This window comes from Artemia franciscana, chromosome 13 (assembly GCF_032884065.1).
Source record: "Artemia franciscana chromosome 13, ASM3288406v1, whole genome shotgun sequence".
NCBI lineage: Eukaryota > Metazoa > Arthropoda > Branchiopoda > Anostraca > Artemiidae > Artemia > Artemia franciscana.
In genome coordinates this window covers 32,914,727-32,941,742 of record NC_088875.1, presented here as the reverse complement: position 1 = coordinate 32,941,742, position 27,016 = coordinate 32,914,727, and the positions used below count along the sequence as shown (strand labels likewise).

The window sequence follows — 27,016 nt, the reverse complement described above, 5'->3', positions numbered from 1 at the left end:
TGCGAGTGGGAACAATCAATATGATTTTATAACGACAGTACACCCACTATATGGTCAATATTTTTGCCATTAGAAAGAGGGCAAATCAGAGATTTTTTTTATGGAGGAAGGGTTGAAACACTTAAAAGTCATTTTCATGGCAACCAAATATTTTCCAACTGCAAACCTTGTGTCAATCCTCTTTATCATAGGCAGCGCAATAGCGCTGCCTAAGTAGAGTGATATGGGCACAATGTATTATTTTTTTTCGGTTTTAGACCAGGGCACTTCGTATCGACGGAGGTGTCGTAGATAATTCAGAAAGGGCTCATTCAATTGGAAATTTAAAGGGATATTGCCAATTTTAACAGCCGAAAGTGATTGGAGAGCAACCAACCCCACTTCCACGCCTACCACTTACCCAAACCCATCCAATCAAAATTTTGAGATAGAATTTTATCCAACGTAGTTGGAAGGTCTTGAAATTATGTATTTAAGGTTGACGATCCCCCTACAGCACTCAGGGCAAGGGTTGTAAGTTATGCCCTCAGGGCATTTATGGTTTTAAATTAGTAATTTAAAGGGCTAGTGCCCTTTTTAAAGTGATTGGAGGGAGACAACCCCCCTCCCATGCCCACCGTGTTTCCAAACACATCCAATCAAAATTTTCAGATAGCCATTTTATCAAACGTAGGGAGCATATAAGGTATATATAGAAAGAGTGATCGTATAAACTTCGGAGGGGGCTCATTGGATTGGTAATCAGAAGTTCTAGTTCCCTGTTTTAAGATTCAGAGTTATCACCCACTTCCACACCTCATATTTTCCCAAAATGTAGCTGATAGAAATTTTAAGGTGGCCATTTGTTGTCGTAGAAACTTCAAAAAGAGCTCATTCGATTGAAAATTGAAAGGGCTAGAGTGCTTTTTATAGTCAAAAGCGATTGGAGGAAAACTAACCCCTCCTCCCATGCCCACAATTTCTCCAAACACATCTAATCAAAATTTTGAGATCACCATTTTGTTCAATGTAATTGAAAGGTCCGGAAATTGAGGATGACAACCCCCCGGAGCCCTCAGGTCAAGGGTTAGAAGCTAGGCCCTGGGGGCATATAAGGTATAAGTTTCAGAGGGATCGGAAGGTGATACCCCCCACACCTCGTATTTTCCCAAAACGCATCTGGTAGAAAATTTGAGATGGCCATTTGTTGTCGCAGAAACTTCAAAGAAAGCTCATTCGATTGGAAATTGAAAGGACTTGTGGCCTTTTCGATAATCGAAAGTGATTGGAGGGAAAGTCACCCCCTGCCACATACCATTTCCCCAAACAATTCCAATCCAAATTTTGAGATAGGCGTTTTGATCAACATAATTGAAAGGTTTAGATATTATGTCTTTGAGGATGACAACCCCCAATACCCGTCAGGGCAAGGGTTGTAAGTTATGCCCTGAGGGTACATAAGTTTTAAATTGAAAGGGTGATCGTATAAACTTCGAATAATACTACTACTGTGACTACTATTACAACTACGCCTAATGCAGGAAGTTGAAATTTTCAAGAAATTTTGAGGGGGAAAGATAACTGAATCAGAACACGCCCTCTGTATGCAGGTTGTCAAAAGGGTGTCATAGCAATATCTTAGGAACAGTTTGGTGTGTGAAGTTCAAACTAACAGGGCTTGTTGTTATGGGTGTCGAACTAATCAAAAGAAAATATTTGCATCCTAATGCTGCTGCTTCTACTCATACTACTGTTACTATTATTACTACTTCTATTGCTACTATTGCCACTAAAGTATAGGCTACTACATCTACTACTACTATTACTGCTATCAGAACTAAGGATATTAAGGTGAAAAAATTGGGATAGACAGGAACTGTATGGAACTAAATACTATGCTCACACAGGTTGTCGAGCCGACGCATCAGAAATGCTTCAAGGATGGTTGATGGTATTTATTAAGCTGAAACTTTCAGCGTGTGTTGAAGGGGTTGCTAAAGAAACCAAAGGTGCTATGTGCATACTGTTACTAATGCTGCTACGAATATTGTTATTGCACAAGCTAAGGGTATTAAGGTGAAACTTTTAAGGAATATTTAGGCAGATGTTGAACTAAATCAAAACAAACTAAGAGCATGTGGACTTTCAAAATGGCGATAAACCAATATTTGAAGAACAACTTAAATCAGTAAGCCAAAAGCCAAAAGGTACAATATTTGTACTTTTAATGCTACCACTACTGTCAATGTAACAAATAAACGCTAAAGGTTTTAAGATAAAACTTTTAGGGAACGTTTAGGAATTTCAATTAAAGGAAAAAACTGTATAGATGCAGGTTTTTAGGAAACTTTTAAAGGAGCTATTTCAATTCCAAATTAAAAGTTCTGGTGCCCGTTTTAAAAGTAACAAGACATTGGAGGGCAAGCAACCTTTCTCTCAAGCCCGTTCATTTTCCGAACAAATCCAGTCTAACTTGTGAGAGAGTCATTTTGTTCAGCATAGTAGAACGGTCCAGCAAATATGCCTTTAGATACATAAGGCATGTAAATCCCCCCCCCCCCTACTATTATACCTTAAAACTAAATGTTACTTTAAAATATATCAAAAGGCATTGTATTTATGGTTATCAATAAGACACCTCGGCAATATATCGAGAACAACTGGGGGTATTAAGTTGAAACTTTTGGGGATACTACAATTAATACTTCTGTTCTTACAATTTAAATAAATAGAAAAAGTAAGTGCATCCAGGTTGTCAAAGATCATAGATAGAATCTTGTGGGAATGATATTAAGTTTTGGTTCTTAGGTCAATTTCAGAAGCTATATAATATTAAATTAGATAATACTGCTTGTGTCAGGATTAAAAATTGTTGAAACAGTTTCTCCAACATTAAATAACAACCCGTATTATGGATTCTTATAGAACCCAAGAGCTAAGAGCTCATATGGCACTTGTGACGAGGCGAGAAGAGCTAAGAGCCAAGAGATCATATGGTATGAGCTCTAACAAAATTCTATGAATCAATAGATTGATTTAAAAAGGAAAATAAGAGGCTTAATGCCGGTCAAGATTTAAAATAAGAGCTCTGAGTCACAAAGTCCTTCTAAATATCAAAATTCATTAAGATCCGATCACCCACTCGTAAGTTATAAATCCCTATTTTTTTCTAATTTTTCCTCTTCCTTTTGCCCCCCAGATGATCGAATCTGGGAAAACGACTTTATCAAGTCAAATTGTGCAGCTCCCTGACACGCCTACCAATTTTCATCGCCCTAGCACGTCCAGAAGCACCGAACTCGCCAAATCACTGAACCCCTCCCCCCAAATTCCCCAAAGAGAGCGAATCCAGTACGATTCTGTCAATCACGTATCAAGGACATTTGTTTATTCTATCCACCAAGCTTCATCCCGATTCCTCCACTCCAAGTGTTTTTCCAAGATTTCCCCCTCCATATCCCCCCAATGTCAAAATATCTGGTAGGGATTTGACATAAGAGCTCTGAGACATGAATTCCTCCTAAAAATCAAATTTCATTACGATCCAATCATCTATTCGTAAGATAAAAATACCCCAATTTTCATGTTTTCCAAGAATTCCGGTTTCCCCCTCCAACTCCCCCAAATGTCACAGGATCTGGTCAGAAATTGAAATTACAACTTTAAAGCACAAGATCCTTCTAAATATCAAATTTCATTAAGATCTGGTCACCCTTTCGTAAGTTACAAATACCTCAATTTTCAAAAATTACCCCCCCCCCCCAATTCCACCAAAGAGAGCAGATCCGGTCCAGTTATGTCAGTCACGTATCTTAGACAGGTTTTTATTCTTCCCATCCAGTTTCATCCTGATCTCACCGCTTTAAGTATTTTCTAAGATTTCCGGTCCCCCCAACCCCCCCCCCCCCAATTACGCTTGATCCGGTTGAGATTTAAAATAAGATATCTGAGTTACGAGGTCCTTCTAAATATGAAGTTTCATGAAGATCCGATCACTCCTTCGTAAGTTAAAAATACGTCATTTTTTCTTATTTTTCAGAATTACCCCCCCCCCCCCAATTGAGCAGATCCGTTCCAATTATGTAAATCACGTATGCAAGACTTCTGCTTATTTTTCCAACCAAGTGTCATCCCAATCCCTCCAATCTAAGCGTTTTCCATCATTTCAGGTTTCCCCACCCCAAACCTCCCCCAATGTCACCAGATCCAGTCAAGATTTAAAATCAGAGCTTTGAGACACGATATCCTTCTAAATATCAAATTTCATGGAGATCCAATCACCCGTTCGTAAGTTAAAAATACCTCATTTTTTCTAATTTTTCAGAATTACACACCCCCCCCCCCCCAATTACCCCAAAGAGAGCGGATCCGTTCTGGTTATGTCAATCATGTATCTAGGACTCGTGTTTTTTCCCACCAAGTTTCATCCCGATCCCTCCACTCTAAGTGTTTTCCAAGTTTTAGGTTTCCGCCTCCCAACTCCCCCCCCAATGTCACCAGATCCGGTCGGGTTTAAAATAAGAGCTCTGAGCCACGATATCCTTCTAAATATCAAAGTTCATTGATATCCGATCATCCGTTCATAAGTTAAAAATACCTCATTTTTTTAATTTTTCAGAAATACCCCCCCCCCAACTACCCCAAAGAGAGCGGATCCGTTCCGTTTATGTCAATCATCTATCTAGGACTTGTGTTTATTTTTCCCACCATGTTTCATCCCGGTCCCTCCACTCTAAGTGTTTTCCAAGTTTTAGGTTTCCCCCTCCCAACTCCCCGCCCCCGTCACCAGATCCGGTCGGGATTTAAAATAAGAGCTCAGAGACACGATATCCTTCTAAACATCAAATTTCATTGAGATCCGGTCACCCGTTCGTAAGTTGAAAATACCTCATTTTTTCTAATTTTTAAGAATTACCCCCCCCCCCCCAAACTACCCCAAAGAGAACGAATCAGTTCCGATTATGTCAATCATGTATCTGGGACTTTCGCTTATTTTTCCCATCAAGTTTCATCCTGATCCCTCCACTCTAAGTGTTTTCCAAGATTTTAGGTTTCCCCCCTCCAACTCCCCCCAATTTCATCAGATCCGGTCGGGATTTAAAATAAGAGCTCTGAGACACAATATCATTCCAAACATCAAATTTCATTAAGATCCAATCACCCACTCATAAGTTAAAAATACTTCATTTTTTCTATTTTTTCCGAATAAACCGGCCCCCCACTCCCCCCCAGATGGTCAAATCGGGAAAACGACTATTTCTAATTTAATCTGGTCCGGTCCCTGATACGCTTGCCAAATTTCATCGTCCTAGCTTACCTGGAAGTGCCTAAAGTAGCAAAACCGGGACCGACAGACAGACAGACCGACAGAATTGGCGATTGCTATATGTCACTTGGTTAATACCAAGTGCCATAAAAACTGAAAAAAGTAAAATATTATGTTTTCCACGAAAAAGACTATGTCAATAAAAAACGGACAAAAACTAATTAAATTTTTTTTTCCACAAAAAAGTTTTCAAAGGAAAGTAAAGAGCTCCACTAAGCCGAGAATGAGAAAAAATGAAGTCAAACAATATTCGAAGCATAAAACTACCAGAAATCGTTATCAATAAATAAATGAAACTAAAAACTTCTATATGACGATACGTGTTTGAAAATAGAAGCACGGAACATTTTCCAATGTCAGAATGATAATTCAAACGAGTTTTAAAAGCAAACCTAGAGATACGAAGAAAGAAAATTATTTACCCCCCCCCTTCCTCAAAGAAGAAAAAAAACATATCTTCCAGTCTGAGTTTAGAAAAAAACGTTGTTCGATCTCACTCTTTAAATTTACAATGGAAAAAAAGAAGATTGAAATGGCCAAGTGGCATTCCAAAGATGATTTTAAGAAAATTATGAGTATTTGGCATGTCAGCAGGTGAAAAAAAAACAGGATGTGCTCAAATGGATGAGGTTATAAGATAGAATTGAAAGGAAGTGGGAACTCCTTAGGAGGGAGTACCAGTGAGGCTCTGAATAAAGGGGAGTGGCAAAGGAGCATATACAGCTGTATAGATCACAGGCAGCTTAGTGCTGAGTTGTGCAATGAGCTGCAAGCAAAAATAGCATAAACCACGGCTTCCGCTTCTGCCTACATAAAATATTTAATAGCTAGTGATGCCTCCTGGAAATTCTAGTGGAATACGAAACTCCTGTAAATACAAAATAATCAGTCTTATAAAAGTTATTTTTGCCAGTCCCGTTGGGGTAACGACAATTGATGAATATGACATAAAATTTTGGAATGCTCAATACAAAATATGCCTGGGACAGAAAAGGACGGTTTCACTAGTAACTGATCCTGAGTCTATGGTTTGTCAGTTAAAATGGAGTTTTAATACCTCTGTTGGACAAGACTACCTGAAGTTACACAGCCAATCTTTCCTTCCATGGAACCATGTTTCTGCTTTCGACTAAAAAGCTCCGTTATAGGAGGCAAGCAAGCAGATACCAGTTTCAAATTGAAGTTGAACGAAAATCGAAAAGTGCTTAAGATGTATAACGGTTACCTGGCCCCCTCACCAAAGCAATAGGAGCTTTCCTTTTACTCCTTATTAAGCAGTGATATTAAAAGTTGGCCCATGGCAAAAAAATAAACTTTTGAACCAAGACGGATAGTTTTTTCAACACTGATTAAAAGTCGTTGATATGTACCACGCTAAAGTTGTGGTACATATTGGAAATCTGATTCTTATTTTAAGACAAGGGAGGGACTTGATAGTAGCTATTGGCTTTTAGTGTTATGCCTCGCTCGTGTTTGTAGACATTATTATTTGCTTCTGGTGCATTTAAGGTTAAAAAATTTGGTTTCATGTCCACTACGGAGATGGAACTGCAAGTAAGAACAGGTTGATAGAGCATGGTCCCCAGAAATGAAGGGTTAATTTCTTTTACTGACTGGTTGTACTTTCCTTTTATTTGTATCAGCGTTTATCTATTACGAAAAGCGTCACATAGCTTTATAGTAACAACTAGGTTTGATAAAATTATATTGTAAGTTTTGAGTTCTTTCATAAGATATAACCCTTAAGATTTCGAGGGGTTAAAAGATTCATTTTTAATGTGCACATTGAAAGAAAGAATTCGGATTAAAAGTATAAGACAATTTAGAGACTTGAAAGCAACATTCGGCTGTTAGATTGGGTTATATTGGTCAATGAGAAACTTGTAACCTTTCCTAGTTTGTGTACCAATTATTGGGTCGTGAATGCATTTTAAGTCAAGACAAATGACTTGTCTATGTTTCTCTTGTTTCCGATACATTTGAGGGTAAGATTTGTCTTCAAGCGGATAGGCAACGATTATAAACAAAATACATGGCAATGGTGCAACGCAGTTATTATATAAATAAATAAATAAATAAATAAATATATTCGCAAATTTGATGGCAGGCCGTTAAGCCTCTACAAAACAAAAATCTTAATTTGCATTTCTTCTAAATTTGCATAAGGAGAAAATGTCACTTGAATAATATTCATCAACTTCCTTCTTGAATGTCCGTAGGTTTGTGGAGCAGATTACTCTTTCTGGTAAGTTGTTCCAACGCTGAACAACTCGGTTGCCGAAAGTCCATCGGCCCATGTCCTTGTAAAAACGTTCCATACTCACTTTGCACTGATGTCCTCGGAGATGATTTTTATTGAACTGCACGATTCTCTGGGCTGGTACGTTATCATAGGCTCCATTGCAGAGCTTGTACATTTCAATAAGATCACCACGATGGAATCTATAGGCGAGGGTTGGGATTTCAAGCTTTCTAAGCCGCTCTTCGTAGGGAAGGAAGCGTAACCTGGGAGAGAATTTAGTTATCCTCCTCTGAACATTTTCGAGAGCATCTATGTCCTTGTTGTAGTATGGTCTTGTAGAACAATGTAAATACTCAAGAATCGGGCGGACAAGGGACTTATAGAGCGTAGCAAGCATTTTGTCGTCCTCGCACGAGAAGTTTCTTCTGATCATACCAGCGACTTTGGAAGCCTTCTTGACGACAGCTTCATAGTGGCTACTGAAGTTCAGTTCAGAATCCACTAAGATGCCTAGGTCTCTTTCTTCTCTACTAAGAGTGAGTGCAGCGGAACCAAGAAAGTATGAGGACGAAAAGTTTTGTGGACCCAGAGTGAGGATATGACTTTTCTGGGTATTGATTTCCATGATCCACTTCTTCATCCAGTCATCGATTCGTTGGAGATCCACCTGCAGGTGGTGAATGTCTTCACATGACGAGATGACGCGATAGAGCTTTGTGTCGTCCGCGTAGAGAAGGATGTCAGATTTGATGCCCTCAACTAGGTCGTTGATGTAGAGATTAAACAGAAGGGGGCCGAGAATTGACCCCTGGGGTACTCCGCTAAGAACTTTTTCTTCGGTATTGCTGAGACAACCTTCTACGCACACAACTTGCTTTCTGCCAGTTAAGAAGTCCGTAATCCATAGAAGAAGACTGAATGAGGACCCGGATGAGGAGAGACCGTATTTCCTGAGCTTCTTGACGAGACGCTTATGGGGAACTTTGTCAAAGGCTTTCTTGAGATCCAAGTATATGAGATCAATCTGGAACCCCTTGTCGATGTTTTTCTTCCAATCATCTGTGGCACAAAGCAGTTGGATCTCTGCAGATCGTTCCTTAAGAAAACCAAACTGCTTTTCGGTAAGTATTTTTTCTCGTTTTAAGTGTTCTAGGGTGTGGTCTGCAATGAGAGACTCAAGTACTTTACACGTAATACAAGTGAGGCTTATCGGTCGGTAGTTTGATGGGTCTTCTCGTTTCCCACCTTTGTATATTGGGACGACAATAGCGTTTTTCCAAATAGCGGGAAGCTCACCGAGTTCAAGAGACTTTCTGTAAATGTAGACTAGTGGCTCTGTTATTACCGTTGCAAGTTCTTTGAGCAGTTTTGGATGTAGATTGTCTGGGCCTGTGGACTTGCTTCGGTTAAGTTCTCTGAGTTTTTTTAGAACATCGCTATGTTTGATCTCTATCGGTCTTATCAATTCGCTTATACCCTGAATTGGTTCCTCGCGGCTAAAGTGGTCTTCGTTCTCAGGTTCCTGAGTAAAAACAGAAGAGAACTGGCTGTTGAGAAAATTTGCCTTGTCCGTGGGGTCGTTTACCAGCTTTTGTTTCACGGGATCGTAAAGAGATGAGACTCCACCTTTGTTTTTCCTTTTGCTGTTCACGTATTTCCAGAAAATTTTTGAGTTTTCTTTCAAGGAGAAAGCTAATTTACGTTCTCTAAGCTTTCCTTCTCTTCTTGTTGCTTTTCGAACCCTGTTGCGGAGCCTCTTGAATGTTTTCTCTCGGTCGTTACTTTGTCGATTACTTTTGTAGTCTCTCCATGCTTTTTGTTTTGCTTTAATCAGTTCAATATTGGATTTAGGTAATGCAACACGGGTGTATTTATTGTGCATAGGAATAAATTGTTCTTCCATTGAGGCTACAATCTTAGTGATCCTTGTGTAAATGGTGTCTAACGACTCCAACCCACTGAATTCTTCAATCCAGTTGACATCCGAAAGCTCTCTTCTCATAGCAACGTAATCTTCCTTGCAGTAGTTACGTTTCGGTGCCACACGTGTCCTCAAAACCTCCGTTTCCAAGCTAAACACAATTACCGAGTGATCCGATTTACCGATTGGTGACAACTGCTTAATATCTGATACCAGGTCTCCATCACTTACCAGTAACAAATCGAGGATACTTGGTGTGTCAGATCCCCGCATCCTTGTTGGCTCAGATATTAGCTGCTCTAGAAAGTGTTCGTTAATAACGTCAAGGAATTTACTCGTCAAGCTTGCGGTAGATTCCGTGGTGTATCGCCTATTCCAGTCTATCTTAGGGAGATTGAAATCTCCTATAATAGCAAGCTTTTGGTTGGTGTTCTTAGTGAATGCTGCTATTTGCGAGAACAGAGCTTCGTCGGATGTGTTAGTGTTGTTGGGGCTACGATAACAGATCCCAAGAACAGTGTCGCTGGTCGTTTTAGACTTAATGCAGATCCACAGACTTTCTTTGGGCTCAATCGTGTCGGTTGACCTCGATATTGGATGCACGTTGATGCCTTTTCGACAATAGCAGACTATCCCTCTACCTGTATTCTCTTCCAGATTTTGTTCATACAGATAATAATCTTCGATACTGAGCTCTGTGACGGTAGGTAAGTATCTGTAGTTTTTGGTTTAACTTCTACTATTGCCACAATATCCGGATTTTCCAGTTTGATAACCTGCTTTGCCTCCTCCATTTTGTTTAAGAGAGAGTCAGCGTTGAAATAGAGGCATTTTATTTTTTTTCGGATTCATTTGTATGGCTTGGGCCTTTTCCTCGTCAATTTTGGGGCTGTCGTTGGCTGGGACCATTTGATGGTCTCGCTTGTTGTCTCATTCTCTGGTTCCCGTTGGACCTGGAATTGGTGCTTCCAGTAACATTAGAGTGTTGCTGTGCTTGCTGACATTGGCTCGACTTTGCTCGACGCTGTTGTGCCAGTTGTGCCCTTTGCATTGGTGTTCGATCAGGGTTTATGTAGACCTGGTTTTTTACAAGTTCGTTGGTCGATTTTCTTAGATTTGGGGCTGCACTGAGAATCTTCTGTCGCTTCTTGATTGTGTCCATTGAGTCCTTCAGTTTGACTACTAAGACGCGTGGCTTACTGCCATTTATTTGACTTCCCACGCGTACGACCTCACGAATGTCGTCGTCCTGCAGGTGAGCTCCCACATCATTCTCTGTAGTTAGGTTAATCACCAAGTCTTTGTCAGAGGTGTCTTCTGACTCCGGGAGACCAAAGATCGCAACATTTGTCCGTTTTCCTTCTCTAAGTTGTTTTTCCTTATCAGCCTTCAGTATCACATCAACAGTAGTATCATAGCTTTGGATGGTGCTTTCCGTTGGAACAGGAGCTGGGAGCGAAGGACTGGGTGCATTTAACTGGATCGCTTCCCTCAGTTTTAGCTGCAGGAACGATACGTTTCTTTTGTTGCAGCTCTCGCATTCGTATTTGAAAAGACGTGAATCAGGATCTAGGCTCTTAATTGTTAGGAATAGATCGGCGTTTGATTGTCTACATCCCGCGTGCTCGTATTCACCACAGAAAAAGCATTTGATGGCCGTGGAATTTTCTGTTGGTAGATGACAGTAGCTGCATAGTTCATTTGCAGCGCTGAGCTCGACCACTTCAGGTAAGGTGGCTTTTCCCTGTCCCAAGCTCTGATCCGAGATGTTATTGTTACCTCTGAATGTTGTTGGCATATCGTTGTTTGTGCTGATCGGAGTTGAGTTGTTTTTCGGCGGTAGATTTGGACTAGGGGCTACTTCTGGGTTCGATCGGGTTTTGACTCCCGATGCAGGTGAGCTTGTATTCGCAGGCTTGCAGCTAGGGCAAACAAAGATGCTTGCTAGTTCACGTGAGTATTTTGTCTTTCCGCACGTCAGATGGCACCACTTATGGCATTTCGTGCATTTTGCACCGCCACTGCTTTTGGTTACATTTTGACTGCAAACACAACATGGTGGTTGGTTCATTTGTTTAGTTGCAAATCAAGTAGTAGCGCCGAGTGTTTTGAGCTCGAAATGTCGTCTGGCTATTGAACCCTTACCCCGCAATTAAGGAAGGTGGGCCAAAAAGATGTCCGAATCACTTCGCCGCGATGCTCTGGCAACAATAAATAGAAAAGTAAGGGAAGTGTTGAGGGTTGGTTACCTTGTCCCCGCAATTTAAGGGGGACGCCCGGCGGGTACCACGGCTCTTACAGTAAAGACTAGCTGCAGCAATACGATTTTGCGGAAAATAAACAATAGCGAAAAAACAAAACTAAACCAGGGGAGCGAATTTGGCTAAATTTAATTTGTTTCTAATGTGTTTGAGGGTACTTTCATGCATATATTTTAAGAGTTCAACTGGCTGAAAAGTCAAAATTTTGTTTTCGACACGTTTAAGGAATATTATGTATACATATTGCATACATTAGATAAACACAAGGTTCAACCGGCTCCAAAGTCAATATAATATTTGTAAATCCCTTCCTTGGACTCCCAACCAAAGTGTTGCCTCTGCGACATTTTTGTTGGCGAAGACGATAAAGGGTTACTGCAACACTTCATGTCGCCTTATCAGCTTGGGGTTCGGCACGCACTTTGTTTGAACACGACTTGTAGCTTAGGTTATTATTTCTCTCGGACCTTTGATCCTTTTCTGCTCGTGACACCATTACTTTCTAGTGGCTTGAAGTCGTGTCCTTTAAAATAGAAACCATTCACAATGAAATGCCAGCGAACCATGCTTAATTCTAGACATACTGCTTGGCCAAATCTTATATATGGCTCATGGAACACGCTACCTTCAATCGGAAAAGCATTGCTAGAAACATTGCTAGAATGTCATGTGATAACTTTTCTGACAGTTTTGGACGAAATGATTTAATTACCCTTGCAAAATCACAGTTTTCAGTCTTTTTTGCTATATTCTTCTACTTGAAAATTCGGGAGCGTCATTACAAGTCTTCATTAACATCTGCTTTCTAACCTTTTCATTAGAAATTGATTTTGTAAGAGATTACACAGTTATTGTTTAGTCACTACATTAAACAATTTTCATAAATAAAACAGGTAAAAGAAGAACTTTCGAGCTATTAATAGAAGACAATTTGGGAAATAAAACTTGATGAATCATAAAGAGTTCATAATTTTTTAGAAACAGCATTAGTTTGTCAGATTTCTAATAATGTTATTTTTTAATCATAACCGTAGGCTAGATGTTACATTTTTACTTTTAATGTTAAGTATAATAGACATTCAAAAGGAAACGCACTTAATTCTAAGGGTACGGTAATAAATTATCTTCTTTGGGTTGATTCTCAGTCAGAAAGTATGTGCTATGCATTGTCTCATAAAAAAATTGAATAAATCTTATTTTTGTAAGTAAAAATATAGATTAATATTTCTTACAAACCTTCAATAAGGTTACATAATCTTATTTCTCAACTGATTCAGACACACTCGTGAAACCCCTTCTCAGCCTGTCAAAACGTAATTTGTGATCTAAAAAGAGATACTATTCACCAAGGCCGTATCCAGGGGAAGGGTTTGACCCCCGCCCCCAAAGTATTTGTTTGATTTATAAAAATGTAGCAAAAATGAATACAAAAACGTTTTTGTAGCGTTTTTCAAAGTTTTTTGTACCCCCCCCCCCCTCAATACGTTCTTACTATGCACATTATGTTGTCTTTTTCTTTTTACTTGGAATAAATGAACTGGTAGCTTTAATAATTCCATTATCACAGCACTAAACCTTCTATTCAACAGTTCAAAAACTGAGGTATTTTCAAATAAATCTTGCGTCACAATTATAGATAACTATATTACTATTTGGATTAATCTTTGATCAACACAGATTAGACTTACTATCGCATAAGGAGTTCTGTTTTCTCCTCCGGGGTGAGAATCACATGCTCCGGGACCAATTCATGCTCAGTGATGTTGATAAGAAGCTCAGATTCTAGGAAATATTCGAGGATGTATTTGGGAGCCATATCACCAAGACTCTAAAAAGAAAGAAACATACATTGGTAACAAAGGTGCAATCTTCTTATGCTTAGAGAACTGAAATATTAACGCAAAATAGCAGCGTCTACACAAAAATTCAACGCATATAGTTATGGACGGACTTCCCTAAGCCTCGACACAATGAGACCAATAACGAAGTCAGAACTTATTTATTTAAAATGGTTCTTGAGAAACGACTTGATGAGGATAAAAACAGATTTCATCGGTTTTTCGCAACCAAAACCTAATATAGACATAGTAGAGGTAAAAAACCTAGTAAAACCCAGCAGAACAGGGAGTGGGAAAAGACGGAAAGATGACAGACTTGTAAAAGAAATTCTGTATGTTCATTTATTTCTCCCATTCAGAATAATAATAATAATAACCAAAAAATTGTGATTTATTTTGAAAAACTGTAGGTTATATTTTCTCCATCACTTTCGAATCTGCGTGCAGAATAGAAAAAAGGATATTCTTCTAGATTTGAAAGCTGTTCAAGCATGTAAGATTTAAAAAAATGAATACATCTCAACTGCTTGAAGATACTGCTGTCAGTTAAATGAGATGTACAGAACCCAAATCCAAGCAGTGAACTTTTTTACGATCAAAACCACTTAATTGAATTGAATCTCAGCTTTGTAGTTTTACAAAAAAAACACAAATTTGAAGATCAGCCACCCCCTCCCCAAAATTAAAATATTTTACTGAGGGAAAATTGGCGAAGTCAACATCAAATATACTTAAGCACAATTTTTAAATTCAAGAACCAAGCAAACATCGAAATAACAAGGACTTATTTTGTTCCACCAGACCCAATGTCACCAGATCCGGTCAGGTTTAAAATAAGAGCTCTGAGCCACGATATCCTTCTAAATTAAATAAAAATAATAATAATTTTTTTGGCTGAAAGTAAGGAGCGACATTAAAACTTAAAACGAACAGAAATTACTCCGTATATGAAATGGGTTGTCCCCTCCGCAATCCCTCGCTCTTTACGCTAAAGCTTTTAATTGTTCTAAAAAGTAGAATTGTGGCAAAGAGTCAAACTTTAGCGTAAAGAGCGAGGGATTGCGGAGGGGACAACCCATTTCATATACGGAGTAATTTCTGTTCGTTTTAAGTTTTAATGTCGCTCCTTACTTTCAGCTAAAAAAAATAGGTTTTTTTATTTCATTTCTGAACGTTTTTGAATTAATGCATATTTGGTTTTGGCTCTCCCCACATAGATTATTAAAATGAAATTTGTATATTAATTCTTTTTTGGCTAAATGGCTTTCTCTTAGTTTTGATCAGACGATTTTGAGAAATAAGGGGTGGAGAAGGAGGCCTAGTTGCCTTCCAATTTTTCGGTTACTTAAAAAGGCAACTAGAACTTTTAATTTTTAACGAGCGTTTTTATTAGTAAAAAATATACGTAACTTAAGAAGTAACTTACGTAACAAACTTTCATAACCTTATATTTTTATTATGTATACGAGGGGGTTTGTACCCTCGTTAATACCTCGCTCTTTACACTAAATCGTAAGTTTTGTCCCAATTCTTTAAGAATGACCCCTGAATCAGAAAGGCCGTAGAATAAATAGTTGAAATTACTAAAAATACTTTAGCATAAACAGCGAGGTATTTATCTCCTCCTAAATACCTCGCTCTTTATGCTAAAGTATTATTAGAACCCCTCATATTCGTAATAATATCTGTTCGTTTTAAGTTTCAATGCTACTCTATCCTTTCATTTGAAAAAAGTTTTCATGTTTATTTTTCATTGTTTTCTTATAGTAATGCTAGAAAATCCTGCGCCCTTTTCATTGAATTTTTCTTCCCCCATGACATATTCCTCCAAGGAAAGATCCTCCAACATAGCCCCCTCTCCTAAGCCCCACCCCCAAACAAAATAAAATCCCCCTGAAAACGTCTGTACACTTCCCAATAACCATTACTATATGTAAACACTGGTCAAAGTTTGTAACTTGCAGCCCCTCCCCCAGGGATTGTGGGGGAGTAAGTCATCCCCAAAGACATAGTTATTATGGTTTTCGACTATGCTGAACAAAATGGCCATCTCAAAATTTTGATCCGTTGACTTTGGGAAAAAAATAAGCGTGGGAGGGGGCCTAGATGCCCTCCAATTTTTTTGGTCACTTAAAAAGGGCACTAGAACTTTTCATTTCCGTTAGAATGAGCCCTCTTGCGACATTCTAGGACCACTTGGTCGATACGATGTCCCCTGGGAAAAAGAAAAAAAACAACAAATGAACACGCACCCGTGATTTGCCTTCTGGCAAAAAATACAAAATTCCACATTTTTGTAGATAGGAGCTTGAAACTACTACAGTAGGGTTCTCTGATACGCTGAATCTGATGGTGTCATTTTCGTTAAGATCCTACGACTTTTAGGGGGTGTTTTCCGCTATTTTCTTAAATAAGGCAAATTTTCTCAGGCTCGTAACTTTTGATGGGTAAGACTAAACTTGATGAAACTTATATATTTAAAATCAGCATTAAAATGCGATTCTTTTGATGCAGCTATTGATATCAAAATTCAATTTTTTAGAGTTTTGGTTACTATTGAGCCGGGTCGCTCCTTACTACAGTTCGTTACCACGAACTGTTTGATATCAAAGTTCATTGAAATCCGATCACCCGTTCGTAAGTTAAAAATACCTCATTTTTTTAAATTTTTCAGAACCCCCCCCCCCCCAACTACCCCAAAGAGAGCGGATCCGTTCCGTTTATGTCAATCATCTATCTAGGACTTATGTTTATTTTTCCTACCATGTTTCATCCCGGTCCCTCCACTCTATGTGTTCTCCAAGTTTTAGGTTTCCCACTCCCAACTCCCCACCCCCGTCACCAGATCCGGTCGGGATTTAAAATAAGAGCTCTGAGACACGATATCCTTCTAAACATCAAATTTCATTGAGATCCGATCACCCGTTCGTAAGTTGAAAATACCTCAGTTTTTCTAATTTTTAAGAATTACTCCCCCCCCCCCCAAACTACTCCAAAGAGAGTGAATCAGTTCCGATTATGTCAATCATGTATCTGGGACTTGCGCTTATTTTTCCATCAAGTTTCATCCCGATCCCTCCACTCTAAGTGCTTTCCAAGATTTTAGGTCCCCCCCTCCAACTCCCCACAATTCCATCAGATCAGGTCGGGATTTAAAATAAGAGCTCTTGGACACAATATCATTCCAAACATCAAATTTCATTAAGATCCAATCACCCGCTCATAGGTTAAAAATACTTCATTTTTTCTATTTTTTCCGAATTAACCGACCCCCCACTCCCCCCCCAGATGGTCAAATCGGAAAAACGACTATTTCTAATTTAGTCTGGTCTGGTCCCTGATACGCTTGCCATATTTCATCATCCTAGCTTACCTAGAAGTGCCTAAAGTAGCAAAACCGGGACTTTAGGTTCCCCCCCTCCAACTCCTCCCAATGTCATAAGATCCGGTCGTAATTTAAAATAAGAGCTGTGACACACAATATCATTCCAAACATCAAATTTCATTAAGATCCAATCACCCGCTTATAAGTTAAAAATACTTCATTTTTTTTCTATTTTTTGCGAATTAACCGGCCCCCCACTCCCCCCCCCAGATGGTCAAATCGGGAAAAAGACTATTTCTAATTTAATCTGGTCCGGTCATGATACGCTTGCTCAATTTCATCGTCCTAGCTTACCTGGAAGTGCCTAAAGTAGCAAAACCAGGACCGACAGACAGACCGACAGACAGACAGACCGACAGAATTGGCAATGGCTATATGTCACTTGGTTAATATCAAGTGCCATAAAAACTAAAAAAAGTAAAATATTATGTTTTCCATGAAAAAGACTATGTCAATAAAAAACGCACAAAAACTAATTAAATTTTTTCCACAAAAAAAGTTTTCAAAGGAAAGTAAAGAGCTCCACTAAGCCGAGAATGAGAAAAAATAAAGTCAAACAATATTCGAAGCATAAAACTACCAGAAATCGCTATCAATAAATAAATGAAACTCAAAACTTCTATATGACGATACGTGTTTGAAAATAGAAGCACGGGACATTTTCCAATGTCAGAATGATAATTCAAACGAGTTTTAACAGCAAACCTAGAGATACGAAAAAAGAAAATTATTTACCCCCCCCCCCCTTCCTCAAAGAAGAAAAAAAACATATCTTCCAGTCTAAGTTTAGAAAAAAACGTTGTTCGATCTCACTCTTTAAATTTACAATGGAAAAAAAGAAGATTGAAATGGCCTTTTTACTGAGGGGAATTGGCGAAGTCAACATCAAATATACTTAAGCACAATTTTTAAATTCAAGAACCAAGCAAACATCGAAATAACAAGGACTTATTACAACAATTAGACCAGACAATTGGTAAAACAGGCCAAAACAAGCAGTACAACTTCTGTTTTAATTTCTTCATTTGCTTATTGTTTCAGGCACTTAATCTATTGGCAGTAGAACAGCTCACATTGCATTGTTTGACTGTTTTGGATGATAATGGATAAAAGACAAGAGCAAAACTTGAATCAACAAGGGATATCAGGATCATTATCCACACAATATCCATAGAAGGGATGGGGGAGGTCATTGAGCATTATTTACGCCTTCGATACATGTAAGTGAAAATTAAATTCATTTCAGAAATGGGGAAGGGAGGTCATCTACTGAATACGCCACTGCTATTGCTAGACTATTCTGAACATGAATGGTGCTACACAGTTAACACAAGTACAGCCTACCAAATTAAGGTGGTAGTCTACAGTTTAATATGTACAAAATATAAAAGTTTCCAGATTAAGACTGATAGTGACAGCTTTTGTTTTTCAGGTTACTTGAGCCCATTAAGAGGAAGAGGTGCTTAAAAAAGCCTACTTTATGGTGGCATTATAAGATAGAAAGATCCTAAACTTGTCTTCACCTATAGTGAACAGGAAGAAAATTAATCCTAAACTTTTCTTCATCTATAGTGAACAGGAAGAAAATTACGCTTCCTGTTGAATTATGCAAAGCATACGTACATATAGTGACAGCTTTGTTTTTCAGGTTACTTGAGCCCATTAACAGGAAGAGGTGCTGAAGAAAGCCGACTTTATGGTGGCATTATAAGATAGAGAGATCCTAAACTTGTCTTCACCTATAGTGAACAGGAAGAAAATTACACTTCCTGTTTAATTATGCGGAGCATACGTACATATAGTGACAGCTTTTGTTTTTCAGGTTACTTGAGCCCATTAACACGAAGAGGTGCTTAAGAAAACCTAATTTATGGCATTAGTGGCATTTATGGCATTTAGTGGCATTATAAGATAGAAAGATCCTAAACTTGTCTTCACCTATAGTGAACAGGAAGAAAATTACACTTCCTTTTAAATTATGCGGAGCATACGTATCGATTGTTCTGTCACAGGTTCCTAGAACCAATTAAGGATCTCAAGAAAGCCACAGATTAAAAAGAGACTAGAAAACTGTTTTAAGTTGTCTAAGTTCCTTTTTCAGCTCCCCAGTTGGTCTCAAACTCAGTTTTCTTAGGCAAAAATATTTGATCACCAACCCTATTCTTAGCGTTGATGGCATGGCGTCTAGCCTGTGTAGTAAAGAAATGGGCCAACCCTGGATCAGTATTCTTTTTTTAATTGTTCGTAATGGGTGTTATGTATTTTTGTGTACAGTAATTATTTTTTTTCCTGTTTTTCTCTCAATTTGCACTCTATCGTTTTCATTTTGTGTACTGATGGGTAATAAAATATTTCATTCATTCATTACCTGTTTTGCAGAAGGTGTCATGCCTAGCTGAACAACAATAACCGCTCTAGTAATATTTTCTTCTTGCATTCTTTGACAGAAACTTTTGATGGTTTTTATACCCACTTTTGGCTCCTCGGGAAAAAATATAAACATTTGATCTGGAAATAATATAAATATACATTGGAATGTTTTATTAAACAAATAAGATAGAGAAAAAAGTCAAATTTGATCAGAGGGTAAATACAGTAAGAAGACAAATCAATTAGACTTATTTTACTCACTATTCTAACTTATATGTTTATATATTTATATATATTATATATATTTATATGAGAAAGGAAGCTAAAATAAGAGAAAACAAAAAAGAGGGGAAAGGACCTCTCGAAGTAAATAGATGAGATGCAACGGCAAGGTAAGTAACAAGTAAAGTTTTTGCTCCAACTGATGGGAGGTATACAAATTATCATATTATCTCTTTGAGCCGCAAGCCTGTTTTCACGTTGTTCCTCTGATTCCTCGGCACGATTTCTTTTGGCATTACCTCTTTGAGCCTCAAGCCTGTTTTCACGTTGTGTTTGTGATTCCTCTTCAATGGCTCTAGTGGTGCAGCCAGTTGAGGAAGTTTAACTTTTCCTGAGGCGCAACACATCCCCACTGTTTCCCCATTAAATTCCAAGGCCTTGCAATAGGGACACATTTTAGACATAGTCCCGATTTGAACACATCTACTCAAGCTATAATCATCGACTGGACTGTATCTGAATGCCAGGCGATAATTTTGACGTTACTCTTGTGATTCCTTGAGACGCTTTCTTTTGGCATTATCTCTTTGAGCCGCAAGCCTGTTTTCACGTTGTTTTTGTGATTCCTCGGCACGATTTATTTCTGTATTATCTCTTTCAACCGCGAGCCTGTTTTTACGTTGTTCTTGCGATGCCTCGGCACAATTTTTCGGTAATTTCTCTTTGAGGCGCAAGCTTGTTTTCACGTTGTTCTTGTGATTCCTTCGCAGGCTTCATTTCTTACTTTCTCTTCTAGCCGCAAGCCTTTTGGCATTAACTCTTTGAGCCGCTTCCTCGGCTGTTTCTTCTGTCATTGTAGGATTTATACTAAAATTTCTATTTGAATTAACTCTTTGAGCAGCTTTCTCGGCTGTTTCTTCTGCCATTGTAGGATTTATACTGAAATTTCTCTTTGAATCGTCCCCTTATATACTTGTAATGACGTCATATACAAAGCCTTATATACTTATAATGATGTCATATGCGGACAAACACACAAACTACATCTACTCAAGCTATAATTATCGACTGGGCTGTACCTGAATGCCAGGCGATTATACATGCATTGCTTTTGCAATACAGCGACACGCTTTCTTTTTTTACCTTCTCTATCAGCTGCAAGCCTGGTTTCGTGTTGCTCTGGTAGTTCCTCGACACGCCTTCGTTGACGTAAATTGCACATTCCTAATCTAGCCCTTTCTCTTTGAACAGCAATCCTGGTTTTGCGTTGCTCCAGTGTTTCGTCCTGGTGTTCAATTTTTGGTAACATTTGACACTAATTGAAACTTGGACAAACTTTATTCGTGTACCTAGCACTCTAAAGCTCAACAATTTCTAATAAACCTCAAACTTTTGGGTTTCTGTTTTAAGGTTTTCGAATTATTTTAATCCATTGCCAAAATATATTGAAATATTTGTACAATTACCAGTTTTTTACATTTTAAACAATTTAATAAAAATGAAAGAGCCTAAATTTTATAGAATACTTATTATTAAACAAAAAGTATTACTGAATGCTTGATTAAGACAGAGTGGTAGAGAAAATGAAAAAGAACTGAAACCTTTTGTTTAGTTTTTTTAAATGATTGCTTTTTTGTTTTTTTCTTTTTTTAGATTTTTGATGCTTTCTCAGTTTTTCTTTTAATTTAGTTTTCCTTTTTTATTTTTTTTAGTTTCTTCTTTTTTCAATTTATATTCTTTATCAGTTTTTTCCTCTTTTTTTAGTTTTTAGTTTTTTTAGTTTTTATCCTTTTTTCTTTTTCTTTTTTTTTTAGTTTTTTACCTTTTAAAACTTTTTTTATTTTTTTTTCTCTTTTTTAGTTTTCTTTTTTTCTTTATTTTTTTAGTTTTTTCTCCTTTCTTGGTTTTGCTTTTTTTAGTCTTTTTTTCTTTTTTTAGTTTCTTATTTTTTAATTTTCTTTTTTTAGTTTTTTTTTCTTTTTCAGTTTTTTCTTTTTTAGTTTTTTTTCTTCTTTATACTTTTTTCTTTTTTAGCTTTTTCAGTTTTTTTAGTTTTTGAACTTTTTTTCAGTTTTTTCTTTTTTTTTCTTTTATGACGGTAATAACGTGTAACGGTAAAGATAGTGTAACAGACGGACATACAACTTATTTTTATACTAGCTGTTGGGGTAGCGCTTCGCGCCACCCCAACACATCACAAGTAAACCCACAAACAAACAAACATGCATATATACAACTTATTTTTATATATCTATACTAGCTGTTGGGGTGGCGCTTCGCGCCACCCCAACACCTAGTTAGTGGGGGCGCTTCGACAACCCCCCCCCCCACCCCCCAAAGCCCCCCCGCGCGCGCAAGTCGTTACGCGCCATATTAGTTACGCACCATTGTAGTTGTGTCCCTGTGTCCCACCTGTGAATATAGAACAATGGGAAAAACGATCTGTATTCAGATCTATACCTCATTATTCTAATGATTGCCCTTGAGCTTTGTTGATGGTGATTGCTAATCGAACATTCCCTGTGTCCCTGTCGTCATTTATATATCCCCCTGTGCCCCCCGGCGTCCCCGTTGTTGTTGTTTCCATGTGTCCCGGTCGTCAATTGTGTCCCGGTGTCCCAGTCTGTAATTTCTCTTTGAGTGTCGCGGTCGTCATTCATATTCCCTGTGTCGCGGTGTCCCGGTCGTCATTTGAGTTCCGGTGTCCCGGTCTGTTATTTCTCTTTGAGTGTCCTGGTCGTCATTTATATTCCCTATGTCCCGGTGTCCCGGTCGTCGTTTGTGTCCCGATGTCCCGGTGTGTAATTTCGTCAATAAACAAAAGGACGTCAGTCGACACACAAACATGACGTCACTCGACACACAGACAACTTATTTTTATATATATAGATGTCCCGGTCGTCATTTGTTTCCCGATGTCCCGGTGTGTAATTTTGTCAATCAACAAACATGACGTCAGTCGACACACAAACATGACGTCACTCGACACACACACACACACACACAAACACAGACAACTTATTTATTTATATATAGACTAGCTGATGGGGTGGCGCTTCGCGCCACCCGAACACCTAGTTGGTGGGGGCGCTTCGTCCCCCCCAAGCCCGCCCGCGCGCGTAAGTCGTTACGCGCCATTGTAGTTGTGTCCCTATGTCCCACCTAAGAATATATATATATATATATATATATATATATATATATATATATATATATATATATATATATATATATATATATATATATATAGTTAATGTTTTTAACTACGTAAAACTTGCGAATATACAACATTCTTTGCTATCCCATTGTCTGTGCATATAAATAGATTGTCAGGTTTACCGACTCTTGAACATGCAACATATAATGGTCCATGGGAAAACAATCCGTATTTAGATCTATATCTCATGATTCTAATGATTGCCCTTGAGCTTTGTTGATGGTGATTGCTAATCGACCATTCCCTGTGTTGCCGTCGTCTTTTATATATCCCTGCCCCCCGGCGTCCCCGTTGTAATTGTGTCCCTGTGTCCCGGTCGTCATTTATATTCCCTGTGTCCCGGTCGTCATTTGTGTCCCGGTGTCCCAGTCTGTGATTTCTCTTTGAGTGTCCCGGGCGTCATTTATATTCCTTGTGTCCCGGTCGTCATTTGTGTCCCGGTGTCCCGGTCGTCATTTGTGTCCCGGTGTCCCGGTCTGTATATACATTCGTTTTTGAGTTGGTCTTTTTTTTTAGTTTTTTACCTTTTTTTAGTTTTTTTAGTTATACCTCATGATTCTAATGATTGCCCTTGAGCTTTGTTGATGGTGATTGCTAATCGAACATTCCCTGTGTCCCCGTCGTCATTTATATATCCCTCTGTTCCCCCGGCGTCCCCGTTGTAGTTGTGTCCCTGTGTCCCGGTCGTCATTTATATTCCCTTTGTCCCGGTCGTCATTTGTATCCCGGTGTCCCGGTCTGCATATACATTCGTTTTTGAAATGGTATATGATGAAAATTTTTTTTTTATTTTCCCCCTTTTTTTCTTTTTAGTTTTTTGTTGGTTTTTACTTTTTTCTCCTTTATTTTTCATTTTTTTCCTTGTTTTCTTTTTTTTTAGTTTTTTAGTTTTTTAGTTTTTTTATTAGTTTTTAGTTTTTTTTTTCTTTTTAGTTTTTTTATAGTTTTTACCTTTTTTTTAGTTTTTTTTTTTTCTTTTTAGTTTTTTTATAGTTTTTACCTTTTTTTTTAGTTTTTTTTAGTTTTTTTTTACTTATGACCTGGTCCTCATTTATGCTCCCTGTGTCCCGGTCGTCATTTGTGTCCCGGTGCTTTGTTGATGGTGATTGCTAATCGAACATTCCTTGTGTCCCGGTCGCTTTCTCTTTGAGTGTCCCGGTCGTCATTTGTGTCCCGGTCTGTAATTTCGTCAGTCGAAAACATGACGTCAGTAGACACACAAACATGACGTCACTCGATAGACACACAAACACACACACACACACACACACACACACACACACACACACACACACACACACACACACACACACACACACACACACACACACACACACACACACACACACACACACACACACACACACACACACACACACACACACACACACACACACACACACACACACACACACACACACACACACACACACACACACACACACACACACACACACACACACACACACACACACACACACACACACACACACACACACACACACACACACACACACACACACACACACACACACACACACACACACACACACACACACACACACACACACACACACACACACACACACACACACACACACACACACACACACACACACACACACACACACACACACACACACACACACACACACACACACACACACACACACACACACACACACACACACACACACACACACACACACACACACACACACACACACACACACACACACACACACACACACACACACACACACACACACACACACACACACACACACACACACACACACACACACACACACACACACACACACACACACACACACACACACACACACACACACACACACACACACACACACACACACACACACACACACACACACACACACACACACACACACACACACACACACACACACACACACACACACACACACACACACACACACACACACACACACACACACACATACACATACACATACACACACACACACACACACACACACACACACACACACACACACACGATGACGATGACGTCATTAAAAGTATTTAAGAAAATCGCTCAAAGACAAATTTTTAATTGTAAGAAGATCGTGGACGGAAAAATGTTTAATTGTAAAATGACTGAAGAACCTACAATGGCAACAGCCGAGGAAGCTGCTCAAAGAGTCTATGCCAAAAAATTTGCGGCTGATAGAGAAAGTAAGAAAAGAAAGCGTGCCGAGGAATCACAAGAACAGCAAGAAAACGGGCTTGTGGCTAAAGAACGCAAAACCGCGCAGTTAGATGAAAATCCACCTGGACAGGGAGAGTCAAAACATATCAAAACTGAAAATGATAGCGATGATGATTGGGTTTGGGATTTTGACTTGGATAAGGTCATCAATGCCTACCAGATTTTAGTAAAAAAAAAAAAAAAAAAAAAGGTTCGGCGATATGTATTTCATAGTGACGCTGAAAAATAAAGAAGAAAAAGAAAACTGAAAAAAGAAAAAAGGTAAAAAACTAAAAAGAAAAAACACTCAGACAAATTACAGACCGGGGCAGAGGGAATATAAATGACGACCGGGACACTCAAAGAGAAATTACAGACTGGGATACCGGGACACAGGGAATATAAATGACGAACAGGACACAGGTATTTAAGAATATCGTTCAAAGACAAATTTTTAATTGTAAGAAGATCGTTGAAAGAGAAATTTCTAATTGTAAAATGACTGCAGAACCTACAATGGCAACACCCGAGGAAGCTGCTCAAAACGAATGTATTCAAGCCGAAATAGCTGAGTTGGTAAAGCGTTATGTTTCAGGTTCTAGGTCCGAGAGGCTCCAGGTTTGAACCTTGGCTTTAGCATTAATACAAAAGAAGAAAAAAGTAAAAAAGGTAAAAACTAAAAAAAAAAACTAAAAAATCTAAAAAACTAAAAAAAAACAAAAAAAGGTAAAAAACTAAAAACTAAAAAAGAAAAAAAAACTAAAAAAAATGTAAAAACTACAAAAAACTAAAAAGAAAAAAAAAACTAAAAACTAATAAAAAAAAAAAAAAACTAAAAACTGAAAAAGAAAAAAAACCTAAAAAAGCAAAAAAACTGAAAAATAAAGGAGAAAAAGAAAACTAAAAGCCGGGACACAGGGAATATAAATGACGACCGGGACACTCAAGAAGAAATTACAGACTGGGACACTGGGACACAAATAACGACCGGGAGATATAAATAACGACCGGGAAACTCAAAGATAAATTATAGACCGGGACACAAATGACGACCAGGACACAGGGAATATAAATGACGAATGGGACGCTCAAAGAGAAATTACAGACTGGGACACTGGGACACAAATGACGACCGGGATACTGGGAATATAAATGACGACCGGGACACAGGAATTGTTCGATTAGCAATCACCATCAACAAAGCTCAAGGGCAATCATTAGAATAATGAGGTATAGATCTGAATTTTTTTAGTTTTGTAGCTTTTTTCTGTTTAGTTTTTTACCTTTTTAATTTTATTTTTCTTTTTTTAGTTTTTTACCTTTTTCTTCTTTTTTAGTTTTCATTTTCTTCTTTATTTTTCAGGTGTCATATGCAAACCCTCAAACATACAAAAAAACATGCTTTAATTTTTTTTCTTTTTTAGTTTATTCTATTTTTCAGTTTTGTAGCTTTTTTAGTTTTTTAGCTTTTTTTTCTTTTTAGTTTTTTTCCTTTTTTTAGTTTTTTTTCTTTTTTTTAAGACGTCATATGCAAACCCTAAAACATACAAAAAAAACAAACATGCTTTATTTTTTTTTCTTTTTTAATCTTTTTCAAAGTTTTTCAATTTGTCAATGTTCATTCTAACATTGACACTTGGAAAAATCTTCACGTGCCAAGCATGCTAAAGCTCAACAATTTATAATAAACCTCAAAATTTTGGGTATCTGTTTTAAGGTTTTCGAATTACTTTAATCTATTCTCAAAATATATTGAAATATTTGTGCAATTCCCAGTTTTTATATATATATATATGTTTTCTCTTCTTTTTCAATTTTTTCTTTTTTTTAGTTTTTTAGCTTTTTTCTTTTTAGTTTTTTACCTTTTTTTATTTTTTTACCTTTTTTTATTTTTTTTACCTTTTTTTAAATTTTTATTTTATTTAATTTTTTTTTCTTTATTTTTTTTTATTTTTTTTTATTTTTTCTATTTTTTTCCAATTTTTTTTTATTTTTTTTTATTTTTTTTTATTTTTTTATTTT

The 27,016-nt window shown here is 37.9% G+C and overlaps 1 protein-coding gene across 1 annotated transcript in view; it reads right to left on the bottom strand.

The window, feature by feature from the left end:
• LOC136034817 (DNA-directed RNA polymerases I, II, and III subunit RPABC1-like) overlaps positions 1-27,016 on the bottom strand; it is a 72,824-nt gene that overhangs the window by 2,327 nt on the left and 43,481 nt on the right. Inside the window, exons 4-5 of the mRNA XM_065716253.1 lie at positions 19,321-19,460; positions 13,418-13,557 (exon numbers count right to left, since the gene is read on the bottom strand). Of these exons, the coding sequence (XP_065572325.1) occupies positions 13,418-13,557; positions 19,321-19,460 (280 nt within the window). The remainder of the gene's footprint in view (positions 1-13,417; positions 13,558-19,320; positions 19,461-27,016) is intronic.